The following is a 21,998-nucleotide window of genomic DNA, read 5'->3' on the forward strand; positions in this document are numbered from 1 at the left end:
GTTTTCAAAAACAAAATTTGCTTACACAACCGAGAGACATCTGATTTGTATTTATAGATTTTTCAATACACATACCCAAACTTAGTCCAATTGTACAAAAGGATTGTTGAATTTAGAGTAGGAGATTAGGTCAAATGGTGAGAAAAAAAGAAAGACTGGGAAGTATTACAAAAATAATCCCCAGATAGATCTTCCCAATTTGCTAAAATATGATGTTTCTTTATGGTTACCAGTGTACCCTAAATTCAGTGGACATTCTAGAAAAAGAGTTTCTGTCAAATCTCCATTCAATAGTTACTTCATTTCAAAATGACAATAGGAGTAGATTTAAATAAATCTTTATAGTCACCTTTTAAATTCCTCCAATGTAAATAGTAATGGCTGTGAATCATCAACTAAACTTCCACAACTATTTGAAGCAGTATGCAATTAAAAATAAAGCAAGGGTCAGCTTTACTCAGAACTGACATGCCTCGACCAGGCAGCAGGAAAGGCGGTGAGGGCCTTGGAAACTGCTGGCACCTGCATGTTTCAAAACCCAGCAAGAATGAAGAGGAGAGATGGACATGATGTGCACACAGAAATCAAAGTGAAATTAACAAAAGCCAAGATTTTCCAAGTTTCCTGAACATGGTAACCTATCTTTTCCGTGATCATATCCTCTTCTTTCCTTATACATGTAGTTCTCCAGCAAGTTTTGCAAATTAAGGGGAAAAATATTGTGATACCCTCAGTAACTTAGTAATTCCTGGGAATTTTATATTGGTTATGTGTTCTCAAATACAAGGACTATACAAGTAATCAAATACATTTGCAAGAAATCAGAATTATCTTATTTAAAGCCTGAAAATTTGTTCTATAATAATATTTATAGTCATGAGAGATAGACATACAAATAATGAACACTCTGGCTATCCAATGGATAAAACAAAAAGAAAAATTCTCAGAAGGTGAATTATGACTATCCATATAGATCATGGAACATACCACAGTTCAGTAGCTAATAATATATACAAAACCCCCTATTTCATAGTAGTTAAGTTATCCCTTATCAAATTAACTGGTTTACATAAGCTTAAAATTAGTATTGTTTTTACATATACTAGCCATAAGAGATGTTTACAACACTCTGTAAGCATTCAAATACTAAAATAAAATCATCACAAAATGTGTTTTTCTAACTTACAATCTTAATCATCTATTTAAGTTTCCAAATGCTAGGTGATTTAGTATAATACTATCATCAAGACTTCAGAAAAGCTCTATCCAACGGCATTGTGAAACAAGTTTAGCTTTAATGCAGATGGACATTTGGAGTCTAAGAAACCTGTTTTTGGAAATCCTGCCTGCCAGGTGATGATGGCTTACAGGTAAGGCAGATAAAGTGGCTACAGATGACTGATAGGACAGCTGGACAGGCCCAGTTTTCAGAAGACTACAAGAGCAGTAGGCAGCCTTTCTTTACTCTTACTAGATGGGGATGCTCTCCTGGTATTTCTTGTAATTCACCTGCCCCTCAAAGTGGCTAAATGCTCTCTTAGATTTGCTCTTTCAAAATGTACTGTTTGTTGTGGTTTACTGCATCAGTGGACAGTGGGTTTCCCAGAGACTAGAATGGTGGCAGTTGCCAAGGAAAATATTTGGCTGCATATAGGGTTTCCTGAGAGCAAGTTAGTACATGACCTCAATCTTTCCCAAGCTTATCATAATGCCGTAAGGCTGTGCTGATTCAGCAAAGCAATCCATAATCGCTTGCAAAATGCCCCTGCCTCACAGGGATGTTATGAGGCTTAATAAAATAATGCATGTGGAACACTTTGAGCTCTATAGAAGACAGGCGCTGAGTAATAACACTGTTCTGCATTCATAATTACAAGCAGTCTTACAAAGACAAGAATCTAAAGTGACCGGCTCACAAATTACAAATAAACTACAAATAAAGTACTTCAGATAACAATACAAATAACTGTATGATAGAGAAAAATCTGAAATTCTTCAGGTTTAAAAATGGAGAGGACAGACTTCATAAGGCTAAGTCAAAATGAAAAGAAATAGACAAATTTCCACAACAGAAAAGAATATTACATGCCTTTGTGATAAAACAAATTGAATCAGAACCTTGTAAGAAAATATAGTTCATTACAATTATTTTTGAGACATTGCTATTAATGCATTAAATTTAGTAACATTTCTATGGTTTTCCTACCAATAAATTTAAAATTTAAGCCAAAGTCAGTCAAACAATAATGGATTTCTTTGCTTTAGTTATCAAGGATAACACAGAAAACATAAATTTAAACTGAGATAAAACATGTATATTTTTTCAAATATAATTTTTTTAAAAAAACATTATAATAATGCTGCTTTTTGGCCAACAGTATTTGTCTCATGGATGGAAATGCCTGACCCTTCTCCCTCCAGACAAGCCCAGCCAGGGGAACATGATGCATTAGAGTGCACTTCAACTGGAGTGTGTCCAATTGAGCAGGCCAGGCTGAGGTAACAACACTGGCTTCTCAGGTGCTACCATCTTTACTGACTCATGTCTTCTGGCTCAGCAGATGTCATTTCTGTTGGAGAATCTCAAAATTCCAGAAGGTCCACCCAAATCATTTACCATCTACACAGATATCCCTAAAATGTACCATCTGACTTGAATTGGATCTTCTTGTGAGATGGGTCAGTGGAGAAAACAACTAAGACTCCCTTAAGGGCTCACCAGACCAAACACACAGATGGGGCAATGGGGCAAGGAATTTTACTTTCTAATTTCTAACTGCATCAGAGATCTTGATCTCCTCAAAATAAGATTTTACAGGATACTGCAAAGTACCTAAGAAGTTCCTCAGAGGAATATGGAAGAGAAGCAACATAGGGAAATAGCCACCTCCTTATAAGAATTTTCTTTTCAAAATAGTAGGTTTTTTTTTTTTTTTAAAGAAATCATGATATTGGGTAGTTGGAAACAAAGACAAAAAGAACAAGCTTTGCCCTCTTTGGGGTTTAACGCAGGTACACTGTTTAAGGTCAAGCCAAGAGCTAAGATGGGGTTAGTGGAATGTCTTTTTGAAGTGTGAGAGACTTACTTAAGAATTGAAAATCTGAAATTTATTGGCATTAGTTTTATCACGAATTTAAGTATTTTATTTATTTAGCTGAAACACCCAGCTTGTGTAGAGGGTTAAGTTTAGGAAACAGCGTTGATCTGGTTGCTGAATGAATAGAGACTCTAATTATCTAAGAGTTTCACTAAGAATGCTTTCATCAGAGAATGAACATGGCAAGGGCTGATTACTTAACTCAAAATAAACTTCCATCAACACACCAGGAACAATGCATACACCTCAGGATGCTAACGGGGCCTAATTAGTTCTCTGAAGTGTAGCAACTCAAAAGAATTTTGGAAAATAAAAATGTGAAAGCTAATGATCTTTTATATTGCCCTCTCAGGATAAACCAAGTTGCAAGGAAATTAGACTTACAAGTCTCAAAAACTTAGGCTAAGAACAATCTCTACAGAAATAAAAATAATTTGCTAATTTTTCAAAGTTAAACCCAGTTAAGTGGCGGACTTAAAAGAGAAAAACATGCCATCATTGAACTACAAAGGTGTCTACACTAGTTTAGTTACAGGATCCATCCTTTCTAAGAAAAGCTTGAGTCACTAACCCAGGAACGGAACATTTAAAAACCCATTGGTGACAGATCTTTTCTCTTATTTATCCTAATATGGAAATTGGGAATTCAATTTAAGATCTTGACCTCCTCAAAATAAGATTTTACGGGATACGTGCAAAGTACCTAAGAAGTTCCTCAGAGGAATATGGAAGAGAAGCAACATAGGGAAATAGCCACCTCCTTATAAGACGGAAAGTCAAAAGACAGTTGGGAGAAGATGAACAATCAAAGTGACAATGTTATGAAAGAGAAAAATGGGTTAGGAAATCTAAACGTTAGAATTATTTTTGGGAAAGATACTTTGATATGAGAACTAAAAGAGGTAAGTCTACTGAGTTTGCCTCTAAAAGAGAAACTAGTAGATAAATGACTGTGGCACAAGAATATCTGATATCATGGGTCTTTACGAATGCTGACATTGAACTCATTCTACTTTCAAGTTCATGATGTTCAAGTTCAAGTCCTTACAACCCCATGGGTCATTTCCGGAAAACAGAAAATTTTTAATGGAAATTTTTTAAACAAAAATAATTTTACTGTATCTTTTAGGCAAAGAGTGAATGGACAGAGAATATATTCTTGCAATTCTGATTAACTACTATACTGAGTAGATTACCAGAGATAAAATTGCTCTGACTTTGAAACCACTAGGTAGAGATTTGAAACTCAAAGGTCCACGTGGTCAGTCAGGTAATGCATATTCACTTTGAGACAACACGTGCCAGTTCAAGAGACAGAGCAGGTTCCTGCCCACTCCTCAAACTGCATGGACGCCTCACCCACATTTCCTAGCATTCCTTTTAGAACATCCTGTGGCAAAGGAGCTCCTCAGAGATCAGCCGAAGGTTTCCTCTAAAAAGACATAAGCCTTACTTTAATTCTTCAAGTAATCTAAGACCCACAATGTACCAGGTGTTCTTCCTGTCTTTCAACAGAACCTAAGGAAAGAGAGAAAAGTAGAGAGACAAAGGGGATGGGAGAGATAAACTCAAGTGGGATAAATCTTTACAGAAGTGAAAGGAAACCACAAACATTTTCTGTGAGATTAAGAGAGATAAACTGAAGGGTTTCTAAAGACCAAAGATGATGTGGAGAGTAGACAGAGACTGAAATCAAGCTTCCCTTATATTTCAAAGAACATCTGAAAAACAATTTATTAAGACTTCCTGAACATTAATGACTTTTCCTTTATTATTGTACTTGTTATATTTTGCTTTACTTGTTATTAGCAGTAACAATTCTTCAACAATCTTGAAAAAGTTGTTGGGAGGATGGCTTGCTTTGGGAGGTGCCATAAAAAAAAAACCTGAATTTTGTGCTGCAGTGGACCAGAGAAGAAAAATCCCATCAGAAATTGGGGCTGGGGATGTGGCTCAAGCGGTAGCGCACTCGCCTGGCGTGCGTGCGACCCGGGTTCGATCCTCAGCACCACATACCAACAAAGATGTTGTGTCCGCCGAGAACTAAAAAATAAATATTAAAAATTCAAAAAAAATATTTAAAAAAAAAAAAAAAAAAAAAAAAAAGAAATAAAGGCATGGTTAGTGGAAGCAGGTGACCTATTATGAAGACAGGTGACCTTTGTCCAGAGTCTCTGAAGATTTGCTCTGTCAGCAAGAGCCCACAGGAGCCCCTGGCTTCCAGACTGCCCACACCCCCATGTTTGGATATCCCCAACCCCCACACCAGCCCTTCTGAAACATTGTTCCTGTCCTAAGAGTCTTGACTGGTGCTGCATGGCAAGCAGAGGCTTGAATAGGGAACAGGTCAGGATGGTCTACTAGAGAAACCATGAGATATGTCCCTCTAGACATATCTAAGCCAGGACACAGCTCTCCAGGAATTATATGGATGTGCAGATGGACTGGCCTCAGTAACCTTCTACTCTGTAATAAACATCAGGTGGCTGGGTCCTGCCTTTTAGGGCAGGAAGGCTATTTTGAATATCAATAAAAATAGAGCCCCAGAGGATAGTATCTATTACTTGAAATGACACAGAATAAATTTAGTAATGCTTCTAAAAGAAAGTATATCTTATTTTTAATATCATCTCTCTATATTTGAAAGATAGCTGTATACACCCCATATTTTAAGAACCACTCTAGTTAGAAGCATTGTTAATGATAGGCTTGTAGAACTGCTTCAGGAATCCAATCACAAAAAAACTGCATTTTTTTTTAAAATGGAAAATATCATACCCTCTGTTCCAAACAATTAACAGGTTGAAGACTCTCCATATTTGTTTCTTAAGAAAGAATGACAATGTGGGAAGGAAATTGACTCGCAAATTCAATCATACCAGAGTGAGACAAAAATAGTAATTTTTTATTGACAATTTCAGCACTCAAACAATATTGCAAATAAAATGTACTGTTTTTCCTCCAAATCTGACATGAAGGATCTATAAATCAAAATGCCCTTATGTTAAAAGAAAAAACACTTTAAGAAGGTGAACTTAATTTAGGGACAGAAGAATAATCATGTAAATTATGAAAGATTTTGCTTTTCTCCCCCCTTTCCTTTTCCAACCCCATCAGATATAATAAAATAAACATAACACTTGGAATCTTATAAAATGGTGATATATGCACATGATTCCTAATGGAGAAAGACTTAAGAAATCACCACTGTATCAAGCAGCATTCCAGGCCTAAGGAAGGAGAGGAAACAGACTCCCCAAAATGATCCAGGAATTCTGTTGTCTGCCATCACACATTAACTGGGAGGAAAAAGCCATCATGGTGATGAATGTACAGAAAGGGGCAATACACCAGTACTGGCATTATTTATTTCATTTTTATTCCACAAGATGGAACATCTTATTTCCAAATGGACAGGCCCAGCAGGACTCTAACTGTAGTATAGATGATCAAAATTCTAATATTGGAAGAATAGAATCCAAGTCCACTCGAACTGAAGCCTCTCTTTCCTGGTCAAACAAGTAACTTTTCTGCGTGAGCATACTGAATTTGGGCTTTCTTTTGTACAAAATGACAAAAAGGAGATACATAGGCAAAAGTACCTTTCAAACAGGCATAGATATCCATAAGTTTAAGTTTAAATATTTGAAATCTCACAAATTCATTTTTTAGGTGGAATTTTAGATTTTACTTTTTCCTTTCAGAATGCAAGCTGTAACAGACTCTATATGATCTTGTGTACAGCTAGGTACTCTTGGCTCTCAGATCCATTCCTTTACTTTTGGTCAAAATGCAATGAATACTGCAGTGGTCACAGTGATTGTCAGCAAAGTCTATTCTATCTCCAATATATTTTCTGAAATGGGAGAACATACCTTCTTGTCAAGGACAGAGCTGTTGTGTATATAGAAGTTACACTGCACAAATAAGATGGATAGATAAAATGATGAGACAATAGAACATTCACTGTGACAGAAAAATTCTTCATCTGTACATAACAGGATACAAAATGAATGTTCTAAAATAAACTTGGTATCCAATTTTCTGGCTAAATATCAAGAAGTCTTTTTTGGATTTTTATTTTTTTTAGTGACAGGAAAAGCTCCCTTGAAAGTGTACCTCACCTCCTAAAATTGGAATCTGCAAGAAATATTCCCCAATTCCCTCATAACAACTTCTTTCAAATGGCCAGCAAAACTATGGGTAAATAGCTGAGTGGCATGTTTATTTTATCATTCCTCTCCACTGGGAGACAGTGAAGCTAGGCAAAGATTGGAACCTGAATTCTAGTTCTATTCCTTGGTGGTCTAGATAAGTTTAGCATCTAGACCTAAACTATAGGTACCTCTCTGGTAATATGGAGATAACTCAACTTACCCTCAGGTGTGTTGCATGAATGAAACAGCAGTGCCAGGTACAAAGCAAGCACTCTGTACATGGCTCTTCTTGTCACTGTGGCTCTTAATGGAGTGGGGATTACAGATTGGCTGGTATGCAAACTTTTGATAGAGTATCAAGAGGGATCTACATGTTTGGTAGGGTCCAGAGCTTATACAACTAGAGGGAGGGGTCTCTCTTTAATAAAACAAAAATAAATATAAAAGTGAATATTTATAGAATGAGAAAAGAAACAACAGTGAAACATTAAGGAAGCATTAAGGAAGATTCAAATTTCTTCTGGACTTTCCTTAAATAGTTATCTGAAATGCTTGTAAAGAAGTGCTTCTTGGGACTGGGGTTGTGGCTCAGTGGTAGAGTGTCTGCCTATCACACGTGAGGCACTAGGTTCGATCCTCAGAAACAAATAAAAATAAATAAATAAAATAAAGGTATTAAAAAAAAAAGAAGTGCTTCCTGATTGAAATGTGGCTTCCCTATCTAGAACACTGTACAATCCTCAGCATTAGAGGCCCACTCAAGTAAGCAGTCCTGAAATTAAAGCTTCCTTGTTAGCCAAGGTGATTCTGCTTCTGAAAGTGTACAATGTAAATTCTATACTTCCTTCCTTTATTTTATAAGCTCACTTATATATTCTGTATATCTTTGCTACCACATTGTTAGATCAAAGGTCCTGATATTCCCATGTGCTGTAACTATAAATGGTCATATAAAATCACTGTTTTAACTGAACTACCCTCTTGGCTCTAGACATCCACTTTCCATCTCATCCTGTGACATAGCATGTGTAGCTTTTTAAGAGTTCTCTTTACCACAATTGCAAATACGCTGTGGTCATATCCTGCTGTGATTCACACACCACACTACAGCCACCTATGAAATGAGTTGCCAAGCAGGACCAGCATTATGGAGGACACCATGGTACCTCTGATTTTATGTTCCTTTTAAGACCCCAGAAAAACGTGAATACCCTGAATACATGAACATGGTATTTAAAATAAGTGAGAAACTCTTCTCACTGATCAACAAGCACCATAGCATCTGGAGGGGAGAGGATAACCTTTCCTTTTTACTCTTCCCTTCAATAGATACTCCTCAGGTGCCTGGTTAGAACTGCTTAGGTGTGTAGACTGCACAGGAACCTGGATGAGAGGCAATTATACAGTGGAAGTCAGCCTTTGCCTGAAGTCACAGTAAGATTGAAGATTCTTTTTATTATTATTTTTGTTAGTTGTAGTTGGACACAATACCTTTATTTTACTTATTTTTATGTGATGCTGATGATCGAACTCAGTGCCTCGCACATGCTAGGTGAGTGCTTTACTATTGAGTCACAACCCCAGTCCCATGAAGATTCTTAATAAAACCACATGTAACCCAAAATCACCATCAAAATTTCTTCTCTTAATGTGTTAAAACTATCCCTAATGACATAGCAGTAACTACTATAAACCTTGACTTTGATTTTGAGTGTGCTGCTCTTGTAATTTCTCTGTAGAACACACAGAAATATTCTGTCATAATAAACACAGGCAAAGTTAAAGGTGTGACCATCATTCTCAGAGGCAGATGATGGGACACAGAAGACCACAGCTTTGGCATGACCCATTGGTTAAGCTTGAATTCTACTTCGTCACCTAACAGTTTGAAGGCCTCATCCTTAGTATTATTTCTTTTCTTTTCTTGTTGATAGACCTTTATTTTATTTATTTATATGCAGTGCTGAGAATTGAACCCAGTGCCTCACACGTGCCAGGCAAGTGCACTACCATTGAGCCACAGCACTATTGTTTCTATGGATCAGTTTCCTTATCAACAAAACATAGGGAATAACACCAATCCTGAAGGAGTCTTGCAATCAGAGGTAATCGATGGACTGAGTAAGAAGGTATTATTACACTTATGAGGTACTCAGAATAGTAATTTCATAGAAGATGAACAGTGGTGATGGCTGCACAATGTGAATGTACTTAATGCCACTGAACTATGTACTTAAAAACTGTATGTTATGTATATTTACCACAATAAAAGGGTCAAATTAAAATCAATTCTCAGGTTAAAGTTAATTAGTATCCAGAGTCTTTAATCAATAATTATTATAATGAAGACTACAATTCTTGTAATTCAGTGAACTACCTCCTGCCGTCTTAGAAACCCATAACATCCTTAAAAAACCTGTAACAAAATACAATTCAAGATCTGATATACTGACAAGAGCAATCCTGAAGTACAATCTAGAGCAACAATTATAATCTCAAAGTCTAAAACTGCAGAAGGTCAATTTTTAGTAGTTTGTGCACTCCCCACAAAGCACAGGCTGTTAAGAATCTCCAATTTCTACCAACAAAGCTGAGGTGAAGAACACTACTATTGTTTTCCTAGAGTTAATACCTTAAGAATAACGGCTTGGGGAAAAGAGAGCATAAAAAATGGACTCCTATATTTATTACCAGTGATGACAAGTGAACATTTTCTAAGCAGAAGTAAACTAACATATTTCAGAGTGAAGAACAGTCGTAAGAAGAAGAAAGAACTGTGGAGTGACATAGCCCTAGTTCACCCATTCCAAAACTGGAGAGAGACAGACAACCAATGGTCTGGGAAGGCCATCCGTAACACTTATCTCCTCCTTGAAACCTGCATAAGGAAAGTATAATGTAAAAAGCTCAGGGAAAGAAATATTTTTAGGGGAACATAAGAAACAGCTGAAACGAGGCAAAATGTCTAGAAAGGAGACCTCAATGCCATTGTGGTTTTCTCTCATTTTCCTACTGACATCAGATTTACCACCTTCCTGAACCTCAGAATCTCTTCCCCACAGTCTTGACTGATGATCATGTTTAGTGCCCTAAACTATTCAGCATATATAGAAGGCATTCTGTGATTCAAACTGGTAGCAGCAGATCCTTACTGTTTTCAAAATGTCTTCTTAGAAAATATTTCAACATCACTAACCATTAGGGAATTGCAAATGAAAACCACAATGAGATTATCACCTCCAACCCATCAGTATGGCCATCATCCAAAAAAAAAGGAAATGACAAGTGCTGGCAAATATATAAATATGAAGAAGCAGGAATTCTTGCACACTGCTGGTGAACATGTAAAATGATGCAACCACTATGAGCAGTAATTTAATGGACATTCCTTAAAGAATTAAAAATGGAATTACCATATGACCAAATAATCCCACTTCTGAGTATATATCCAAAATAATTGAAAACAGGATCTTGAAGAGACATTTGCACCCCCATGGGTACTGAAACACTATTACAATAGATATGAAAACAACACAAATGTCCAACAAAAATAAATGGATAAAGAAAATGTGGTATATGCTTATAATAGAATATTATCCAGCCTTAGAAAAGAAGGAAATTCTGTCATATGCTAAAAACATAGATAAACCTTGAGGACTTTATATAAGTGAAATAAGCTGATCACTAAAAGACAAACAATGTGTGATTCCACGTAGGTAAGATATCTAAAGTACTCAGACGCCTCTGAGTAGGACATAAAGTAGAATGATGGCTACCAGGATCTGAAGGCGGTAGGGGGTGAACAGACTTGCTGTTCAACATGTCTAGAGTTTCAGATATGAAAGGTGAAAAAGTTCTAGAGATCTGTGTACAGCAACATGCACAGTTAATAGTAGAATCAGGTATACCTAAAGACTGTAAAGAGAGTAAATTTATGTTTTGTGGGTTCTTATACACACATCACCCAATTCACACAACTGGAAAAATAAAGCCTTCTTGGGAGGACCAATTAAAGCAGTTGCACATACAATAATGTAAAAGCCATCTCAGCTTGAAAATTATCTTAAGTCTTAAGGTCCACAAAAATAGTCATCTTTCCCTCTCTTTTGTTCTACCAGTACAACAGATTGGAAAACAGAATTGTTGTTACTAATTTGTTTAAAAAAAGCAAATAAAAACCAAAATACCTATGAAAAAATTTTCTTTAAACCTAAACCAACCAGTGAATGATAACAAAATGTCTGATTTAAACCATTAAGGAAAGTAGTCCATATTAATTAAAAGGTTGTAAAAATGATTATAAAAAGTTAAAAATATTTTATCTTTCTAAGATTTCAAAATATACCCTAGCTTCTTCTCTGGAAAAACACCAAATGGCGGATGACGCCAGTGCAGCGGGAGGTCCCGGAGGTCCCGGGGCCCCAGAACGGGCGGCTTCCGCAGAGGCTTCGGCAGCGGTCTCCGCTGTGATTCTGCAATCTGTATTTGGGGTAAAAATGGGAGTTCATAACCCACTTGAATCTGATGTATGAAATATGATATGTCAAGAGCTTTGTAATGTTTTGAACAACCAATAAAAAAAGATATATTAAATGATTTATATCCTTTTCACCTGAAAGCTGTTCAACAATAATGACAACAACAAAACCACCAAAACACCTTCCATGTAATTTAATGAAATAAAATAATGAAGGGACTCCAAGGAGAAAAGACAATAGGAATTCTATTCCTGCTCACTGATTTTAATGATTCTATTAATAATGTGAACCAAAAATGAACTAAGTCCCGCTCAGTGGAAAAATATTTTATCTCATTAAAAATTACAATATCAAGTATAGACTGCTGAACCTAAGTTTATTATCAAAGAAATAAAATTTAGTTTCTTTCCAGATGCATGAACATAAACATAAACATAAACATAGAACAGCTTTAGATCTTCAAGTAAGCTAGGGCCAGATTCTTTCCTGCTTGAAGATGAAGTCAAAACTATCAAGACTCTTGCCCTTTTTAGTTCCCCTTAAAGTAAAATTCTTATAAATGTCCCCAGGTGATGTGGTCTAGCAGGAGGCAGACACAAGAGTCCAGTGGTAACAGATCTGGTGGGAAGGGTTCAGAAGTGGTTACAAGAAGTGACACACTTCTGATTTTTCTGACTAAACAGTTTTGACAGCTTCTACTAATATCTGTATTAAAATGAAAAGATTGTAAGAATATGAAGCTTAAAGTTATAACAGAAAATATCCCAAAATTGTTATGATGTCCTCAGAAAGAAAATCTAGATTAAATGATACCTTCAAGTGCTGATGTCAGAAACAATGATAAGAGTAATAAAAATGCTGTTAATTAAATCTTTCAATGTGCCAAGCACTAGGTATAGCTCTTTATAAATATTATCAAACATCATCATCACAAGACAACTTTATGAAGTGGGCATACCCCTTTAACAGATTTGGAAATAAAGGCTCAGAGAAGTTAACAAACTTGCACATGGCTTGGGGAAGAGAGAGAGCAGGTTCATCACTAATCTTATACCTTCTAGTTGATGACTCGTCCTTCACTGTAAGATTTTTATCACATGGAACATAAGCAATGTCTGGAAGCCTCACCTCTAAAAGCCAGATTTACAGACATCCTATTGCTGGAAGGGATCTTATACCAGAACACTTTTGCTTACTTTGGTGACAGCTACGAGTTCATGACTATGCTTTAGTATTGAATAACTGAATTTCCATCATAAGAATTTCATGCATTTAACATGGGGGAAGAAAGAACGGGAAGGAAAAGAATACATTTTTAATAGGTTCTTACACTTTGCTTATAAGTGCTGCAGTTGTTTTTATTACTGTTTCCTTGAATTTTAAAATAATTCTGTTAGTTTATGAATTTCTACATTTACCAATATGACCTGTTCATCCAACAGTATATTGGCAAATGCTTAAAAACTGACTTTGGAGGGGTGATGCATCACAATAAATTTATTATTAATTCTTCTAGCGTAAAGGATATATAGTAATTTATAAATGATAATAAAATATACAATTCTCTTTATGATAAACTCAATATGGCCAATTGATTCTCGAATAGAATGCTCTGGTTGGTTTTTGCCACATTCTTGTATTACCCATGATTACAAATGACAAAAGAGCAGAGTTCCAAATGAATGTTTGTTGAAATTTCCATTTAAGTTAATGATTAAGACAAAAAGAAAATAATGAAGATGTATGAATTAAACTGTCAATTCATGAGTGACACCTTTGTTGAACTGAGTAACATTTTGTGAGTATGCATGCATGGCTACTTTTTTAAATATTTATTTTTTAGTTGTAGTTGGACACAATACCTTTATTTTATTTATTTTCATGTGGTGCTAAAGATTGAACCCAGGGCCTCTCACTTGCTAGGCAGGTACTCTACTGCTGAGCCACAACCCCAGCCCCACCTCCATGCATGGCTATTTAATGTTAAAATGTTAGAAGTTAATTATTAACATTTTTGCCTTTACTTTATTAAGTCTAGACTGACGGCTAACAAAAGAATAAATCAAGCCCTGAGTTGCTTGTGTACCAGTTCCTATGGTGGGAATATTTTTATGAGACTTAGGAATATACACATAACAGGCAAGATCATATAGTATTCCAACCATATAAATGCAAAACACAAATAGTTTCTAGAACATAAAGGTAAAATACAGTTTTAGTTTTCCTTACTTTGTTTTATATAATTCAATTATAAGTCTATATGATTACTAATAATGACTGTGCTTAACAATTGGCTTGAACATTTTTGAGAATTCAATAACTGGTTCTCCTTGTTGACTCCACCATATCAATAGCCTCCCTCCCCCCTTAAAATGCTTCTTTATTTTTTGATGCTATCCTCAATATTAGGGCAAATTCACATGCATATGAAGCAATAGAGAATCCTACTATTCTCATATCAGCACTATAAACCAAAATTACATAATTTAAATAATCATAACTATATCACTTAAATGATCTTGCAGGGTGCCAGCTCCAGTCAGTAACTTCTCCCTCAATCTAGCTTATACCAACCCAGGTTTTGTAATACATTTTCATTTCTGTTGTTCACTAATAAAGCTGCCTTAACAACAACAACAAAAAGTTTGAAACCAATTCTCTCTCTCTTTTGGGGCAGATTGAACCCAAAGGCATTCTACAACCAAGCTACTTCCTTAGGCCCTTTTCAAAATTTTTTGAGACAGTCTCACTAAGTTGTCAAGGCTAGCCTTGAACTTACGTTCCTCTTGTCTCAGCCTGCTGAGTAGCTAAAATTACAGGTATGTGCCACCGTGCCCAGCTCTGATTTTCCATTAACTGATAAATTCCCTATTCAAATACACTGCATCAAAAGTGGACTTAAATGGAGAAGCAAAAGATTTTCAAATAATAAAACTCATCTTAATAGATCAAGGTGGGTTTAATGAAACACATATGGAGGCAGAGCACTTTGATACCAGAGTTCAGAATCCCAGGGCCAGAAAGAGCCTAGGAGCCGTCATAACCCCAAGGTCTGTGGGGATGTGAGGGGAGGGATGTGGGTAGATCCTTCAAGGTGAGACTTACACAGGCTCATCCTGAGTGAAACACTAAGCTTGTGGAAGAATCACAGTCAGTTTGAGGTTACCCTTCCAGGAAGGCTCCCAGAGACTTTCTTTTCCTTCTCTACCTCTTCCTGGAGCTCCCCATCGACCATATCCAACAAGAGAAAAGGTGATGAAGATCCATTGACATAATTCCTGAAAGTCAGCCTCCCAAAGCCAAAGGCAAGAGGATAAAGGTGGAAAGACACAAATGGAAAATGTCCAGCAAAGAATCCAGGGAATCAACATCTTTGACCTGGATGTAAACTTGGTTCAGACAGCTCAACAGTTTAGCTACAGGACCTCAGCAAAAATGAGAACACTGAAGTTCACAGGACCTTTTCCAGCTGTGTGTGGGAGAACACAAAACTGACTTCACTTACAAATTATTCAATTTTCAAAGCAAATATGTACATAAAATTTTCTTTTTCGGTCAGTTATAAAGAATATTAACACCAAGAGCAGAATCAAAAACTCATTCGAATTATTTTAGGAAAAAGAGAAAGTTGTGGCTACTTTGGGCTAACAGAGGAGGTATTACTTTAAACACAACAGTAACAATGTATTCATTTTAAAACTGCCCCAATTTTTAAAGTCATTTTACATTTCAATTTTATTTTTCTAGGAAAACAGGAATCACCATGTGTTTTCTACACAAATGGTAAAGTTTCCAAGTAAAGAGAATGAAATTGAGCACAGTAATCCAAAATTAAATCACTTATATTTTTCATACTTTTAATAATTCTTCTGTGGAATGGAAGCAGTATCAGTCTTTCCAATTAGGGTAAAAAGAATATTTGCTGTCTAAGACTGCTGTTTCTAAGTTACAAAATGTTAAATGTTTATAATGTTAAATGTTAAATGTTTATAATTATCATAGCAATAAAAATAAGCATCACATTTTAACATCAAAAGGCTGCTGTGAAGCTGGGTGTGAAGGCACACATGCCTATAACCTCAGTGACTTGGGAGGTTGAGGCAGAAGAATCACAAGTTTGAGGCCAGCCTCAGCAACTTAGTGAGACCCTGTCTTAAAATAAAAAATAAAAAAGCATTGTGGGTATAGCTCGGTGGTAAAGTGCCTCTGGGGTGGGGGTGGGGGTAGGAGGCTGCTGCAATGGCTAAAATGCAGACTCCGGAGCCAGACTTCCTGGATTTCATCCTTGTCCTGCTTAGGGAATGTGACTCTGCCAAGACACTAGTTAACTACCCTTGTCTCAGTTTCCTCACCTGGAAAGGGGGAAAACAACATACCTCTTCTGTGGCATGTTTTGAATGAAAAATAGGTTACCAAATCTAAGTACTTTCAAAAGTGCCTGGCACACAATAAGAACTATTTAAGTCTTCTGTGGCATTAAAAAATTCCCAAAGAGATTTTAGCTAGTCATAACAGAAGGTCTAGCTTAATTACTAAGTTCCTAACTTAGTTAATAACTAAGGACCTATGAACGCTGGCCAATGGAAAACCACCAACATGAATGGAATTCCATATTTAAGTGATCACACTAGTCGCATCAAACTCTTGTGTGTACTTGCTCTGTTTCCACAAGGTCCACTGAAACATGCATGCTCGTGTGGGCTGGTATCTACTATGATCATTAATTTAAACAGCTGGTATTTTCACCTCCCAATTCTTGTCCTTTAGGCCATTCTAAAAATACCCTTTTCCTCTCTCCTCTTCCATAAAGCATATGGAGAGTTGAGGGGCAGCTGATGAGGGAAAGATGGTTGGCTGATGTGTATAGCTTCTGATACTATAGGGGTTCCATGATGATGAGTCCTGCCTTGCTTGTTTTTTCAGTACTTTTTTAGTATGGCACCTCATGCACACCAGCTTAACTTTTTAGGATGCAGACTTAGTATGGAATGGGCATGTTCTCCTGAACTCCCAAGTTAATTTTATTCAGGCTGATAAGTGCAACTGAAATCAGTTAAGTTTGGATAATGATGAAAAGATGATAGTTGCATTTTACTTATACTAATTGTTAGAGAAAGCAGTTGCAGGTAGGGGCAGGGGAGACCCAGAGTGAGAAGGAAGGGCTTAGGCCTGATTCAGTAGTTGCCCTTGGACCTTGGTTGAATGTCAGAGGTATGCATGGGCTGGGCAGAGTTCTCTGGCTGCAGAAACATTTTACTTTCTTCAAATGGCTCTGGAGAAAGAATTTTAATAACCATCCTTAAACCTTTTCCCTTTTGCTTTCTACCTGAAGGAAGGGTTAACTGTCTGAAGATTTTAATAAAGGTGAAGAAATAAAGGATAGTTTTTCTTCCTTAATATGGAACTGAACATTTACTACGACGGGTATACAACTCATAATTTCTTCAGCAGCCATGTGACCTAGGTGTGCTCAATTCTCTATGAGTAGATTGTTTCAGAGAAAGAAAATAATTTGCCCAGATTCAAAAAGCTCCTAAGTGGTACCAGAACCCATACTTACCTTCTGTTTAATATGATTCTGCCTTTTTTTTAAACAATTTATTATACCAGGAATATTCTTAAACTATTCGATTACTTGAGAATTCAAAAGTCTATTTGTGCATTTCAATTTTTTTTTTTGTTTGGTATTTAACTTTTGCTTCCCCTTTCAAAACATGCTGCTTTTCAAATTAGCAGAAGCATTATTGGAAGAATACGCCGTGACAGGGTGTTTATTATTGCTGCTTCTTGGGTGGTTATGACATGCAGCCTTATTATTAACACTGCAGTTAAGGCATGGCACAGGACCAGCATGACACATCTCAACATGTTTTATGGTTTGAAGGGGGAATTACCAAGCTTTTGCAAAACTTTAAAAACTTGCATAAGACTTTTGTAGTGGTTAAAAAAACATATATGATTGTTTTAAAGCATGAAAGTGCTACCTAACATGTAGTTTTCACAAAATTGAATCATTCAAAATTCTTAGAAACCTGAAACAAGCAGCTTAAGGATTTCTCTACTGCAATGACATTAGCAACTAGAAACAGGAAACGTCAACCAACCATCTCTCCCAGGAGTTCTAGGAATGTTACTCTATCTACATGCTGACACAAAAAATGAAGATGGTATAAAACTGAGATTAAAAGTAAGGTTTGGTAACCAGTGAACCCTAAAAGGGAAAAGAAAGAGGAGATGAAAAGACGGGCATTGAAACAAGAATCCTCTTGGATGTTGAGCACTATGTATAATTTTGATGGAGGAACCAGAAAATAAAGGCTGATTTTCAGAGTGGACTGGTATGAGTTGTATATACTATATGTATACGTTAAAGTTCTTAGAAGATAAAACAAATATAGTTCTATTTAAAACTTACCTCATACCCAGCACTGCAAAAAAAAAAAAAAAATGCTGTGATGATAATATACTAACAGGTAGCAAGATTTTATGATCGATCAGGAGCAAATGTAGTTTGAAGCTCCTATATCTATATGTAGACAAACTATTTTTCTAAAATCTGCCTTTTCAAATATTATATAAAAGGTAGATTAAAAAATATGACCTCGAAGAGGATGCATTCAAAAACAATACAAGAGATGATAATCTCCCTGGCCCTGAAGGAAAGGAGCATATGGATACTTCAGAGCACATATTAGTTCTGAGCACCGAGACACTGCGCATACATGCCTGAGATTTATTTTTGGCACCACAAAGTCAAAAGTGTTTTCAAAATATTATTTTCTTAATTTTTTTTGTTCTGTAGGCAAAAATATCAAAGAAGAGAAGCATAAAATTATCTCAGAAAAAAAGAAAACCACAGGAAGAAAGCTGTCACGTTCTGGGTTTCGACTTCACAAAAGAATTTTTACTGGAGATTAGAGCCTTTCGAATCTCTTGTCATTCAGGATATGAAATTCTAATCCAGTGGCATGGCCAGTTGAGACTCAGACTTAATCAAATATGCTGACTAGCTGAAACAGGAGGTGGTTCACTTCCTTACTTCTGGTTTCCATCTCAAACTGGCTTCTTACTTGCAAATTATGACAGTCACTTACTGTGCAAGCTATGAAAACTTCAAGTGGGACAGGAGAACCAGTGGGCCCCCCTAATTGAGTTTACTATATGAAGCATTAGATCACCCTGACTCACCTCAGTCTCCCCTGTCTTTAGGGAATGAATGGTTGAATTTTATATAAAGCCTATTTATAAACCACGGCAAGTGATACTTGCATTCATCTTATACTGTGACATCATTTCCTCATCAATAATTTAAGCATAAGAAATGGATGAAAGGGACTCTGAACGGACTTCTCACACATAGAAAAACAGAAACCAACTCTACTCTCTAAGATATTAATTCAGTCCTCTTACCTTGCTCTTTGATCTGACGAATTTGCTTCACAGTTTCTTTTAAGATTGCACATTTGTCAGGTTTGAAGTTAAAGTTGTCTATATCATTAAAATTTGCAAAAATCAGCTCTGCAAGTTCTTCTATGTATTTATTTTCCTGTTCACGATTACGTTTCTCAGTGTTCCTTTTGGGGCTAAAAAGAAGGAACATATTTTAGTTTAAGAATATGAAAAGATAAACACAATAAGCTAGTTTTAATAAAACATAGCAAACAAGAGTTACCTATATAAACACAGAAGCACTTTAGAAGGGTAAAAACCAATTTGTCCTAAAATCTTGCATGTTTTAAAAAATTCAAACTTTTACCAGTTTGTAATTATACATTTATTACTTATGTGATTATTTGTTCAATGTGTTTAACCTCTCCCACTGTACTATCAGCTTCAACATGACAAGATTCTCCATGATTTTGTTTACTATAGTGCTTAACACAGTGTTTCATACCAGTTGGACTCCAATTTATTGGCAAATAAATAAAGGAATGTTTTTTAAAAAGGTAAAAGAGGTTAGATTTATAAATATTTGAAGTTAAGATTAGTAAAAGAAGAAAGGCAAGTTAAACTAGTTAAAACTATAAATACATTTCAATGATTGTTGGTAAAACATAAATAATGAAAACAAATCTTCTTGGTTTCGAACTTTTTTAGGACGATAGCAATCAAATCCAGTAGCCCTTTAAAGATAATTCAAAAAGTCACAATACAGCTCGAAACAAAAGCGAAACTGACCTAGGATATTTGTTAACTGTCCAAGCTGAATGACATGCAAAATACAAACAACCCGTCTGAGTTCAGCTAAAGTTTTAAAAAGTTAATGGAAGGGACAAAAGCTTCTATTTGAATCTGACAAAACTGCCAACTCAAATGTTTCTTTTGATAATAACAATGTATAATTATTTTCTCAAGTGTCATGGGAGGTGCAATAAATGCATTCAAAACAATACAATAAGGAAGAGAAGCCAGGTGTTTAATATATAGCAAATTTCTGTATTTTTACATTACACTAACTTTAAATATTTGTAAAATATGTCCATGTATTTTTCTCCATCAGTTTTATTTTTATTAAACAATACACCTAAGATTTAACATAATTTCTTCATTTTGTAGCAGCTATATGATTTATCTGGATCACCAAGTTAAGTTACTAGAAGAGCAGGGAAAAGATGATTTTTCCCCCCAAGTCTCATTTTTACACCATTTTATTAAGTGCAATGAAAGATGGGGTGGCTGAAGGCTTAGAAGAGCCTAGTTCCCATTTTGGCCCCTCTGCCTTCCTCTGCTACCCTCCAATTCACCCATACTACCCCCACATTGCACAGGATAATAAATAAATGACGAATAGGTGAGAAAGGGAAACTGGATTACAAAGAGCCCTGAGAGCACACCGGGCAGAGGCTCAGAGACAAGTATACCCAAACATGGCACCAGCTCAGCATGGCATCGGGTAGGCAACAGCCTGTTACCAGGAACAATTTCCATTTATCAAACTGCCTCCCTAGGTAGGATTCCTGCATATTAAATGCAGTCTGACAGCCAGAAAGTTGTGGTTTACCAGGAAGCACTAGAAAATCTACAGGCAGCACCCAGCAGCCTGGGCTGGGATGTGGAGATAGGCTTGTTTTGTTTGGCAACGAGAGTGGGAGAGAAGGGAATATAAAACACTCCTCTCGTTTCCTTCTTGATGACTTTTCCTAGCCCTCTTCCCTACTGTCTCTCTATCTGATATTCTCTCTCATATATATATATATATATATATATATATATATATATATATATATATATATATATATATATATAAATAAAACTGGCTCTTAGATAAAAAAAAGAAAGAAAGAAAACGGCCTTTTCTAAGAGAGAATTTTTTTTTAATATTTATTATTTAGTTTTCGGCAGACATAACATCTTTGTTTGTATGTGGTGCTGAGGATCAAACCTGGGCTGCACGAATGCCAGGCGAGCGCGCTACCGCTTGAGCCACATCCCCAGCCCTGAAAAGGCTGTTTTCATTTAACTTTTAAAATATTTTATTGGACTAAAAAGTCTCTCTTCTACCTTTCTTCCCTCTTTTTCAAGTTCTCATCCACCAAAATGGATAATAACTATATTGCCTGGTTATCCTACAACAAGATAAATAATAGATGCTTTTTATTCCTTTTTTGTACATATGGTGGTATGCTCCATCAACACTTTCTAAACCTGTTATTTCTATGTCACAATATTCTTAAGAGATCGTTTTTGTATTAACCCATATAATGTTCTCATTCTTCATCATCACTGTATTGTGTTCTAGGTTACAGATGTACCACAGCTGTTTAAAGTTCTCTCCATTCAGTTTTTGCCTAATCTTTTATAATTATAAACAATGTTGTTATGAGTAACCACAAATGTACACTTGGATATGTGAAAGCACATCCTAGAACAATTCCTAGAAGTGGAACTGCTAGTTCAAAGAGGATATGCATTTATAATTTCAGTACTGCCAAATTACCCTACATGGAGGTTCTAACAATATACACTTCCAACCAAAATATATAAAATAAAACTTGCTTTAAGTTATTTAGTTGTTTTGTTTTTCACTGAAGGTCCACCATCTTTATTTTTAACTCAAAAGAAAATGGATTTCAGCAAACAAATAAGAACCCAGTATAACACGAAGAACAAATCTTTTTACTACAGGATCTACTGGTTACAATATTCTGTGATCTAGCAGAAAAGAAAATATGAAAAACTCAAGATTATAGAATGAACTGGTTATTTAGAGTCAAATATACAGGGGACATCAGAAGTATATAGCTTTCCTTTTTCTTATAAAGAAT

At 35.9% G+C, this 21,998-nt stretch overlaps 1 protein-coding gene across 9 annotated transcripts in view; it reads right to left on the reverse strand.

Annotated features, from left to right (window-relative positions):
* The window catches only part of NCOA2 (nuclear receptor coactivator 2), a 259,126-nt gene that overhangs the window by 67,866 nt on the left and 169,262 nt on the right, over positions 1–21,998 (reverse strand). For all 9 annotated transcript variants that reach the window (XM_081266684.1, XM_081266681.1, XM_081266687.1 and 6 more), the window contains one exon: positions 19,144–19,316. In XM_081266684.1, coding sequence (XP_081122810.1) covers positions 19,144–19,316 — 173 coding nt within the window. The remainder of the gene's footprint in view (positions 1–19,143; positions 19,317–21,998) is intronic.

The sequence above is a fragment of the Spermophilus citellus genome, assembly GCF_964194105.1.
Source record: "Spermophilus citellus genome assembly, chromosome: 14".
In the NCBI taxonomy this organism is placed as follows: domain Eukaryota; kingdom Metazoa; phylum Chordata; class Mammalia; order Rodentia; family Sciuridae; genus Spermophilus; species Spermophilus citellus.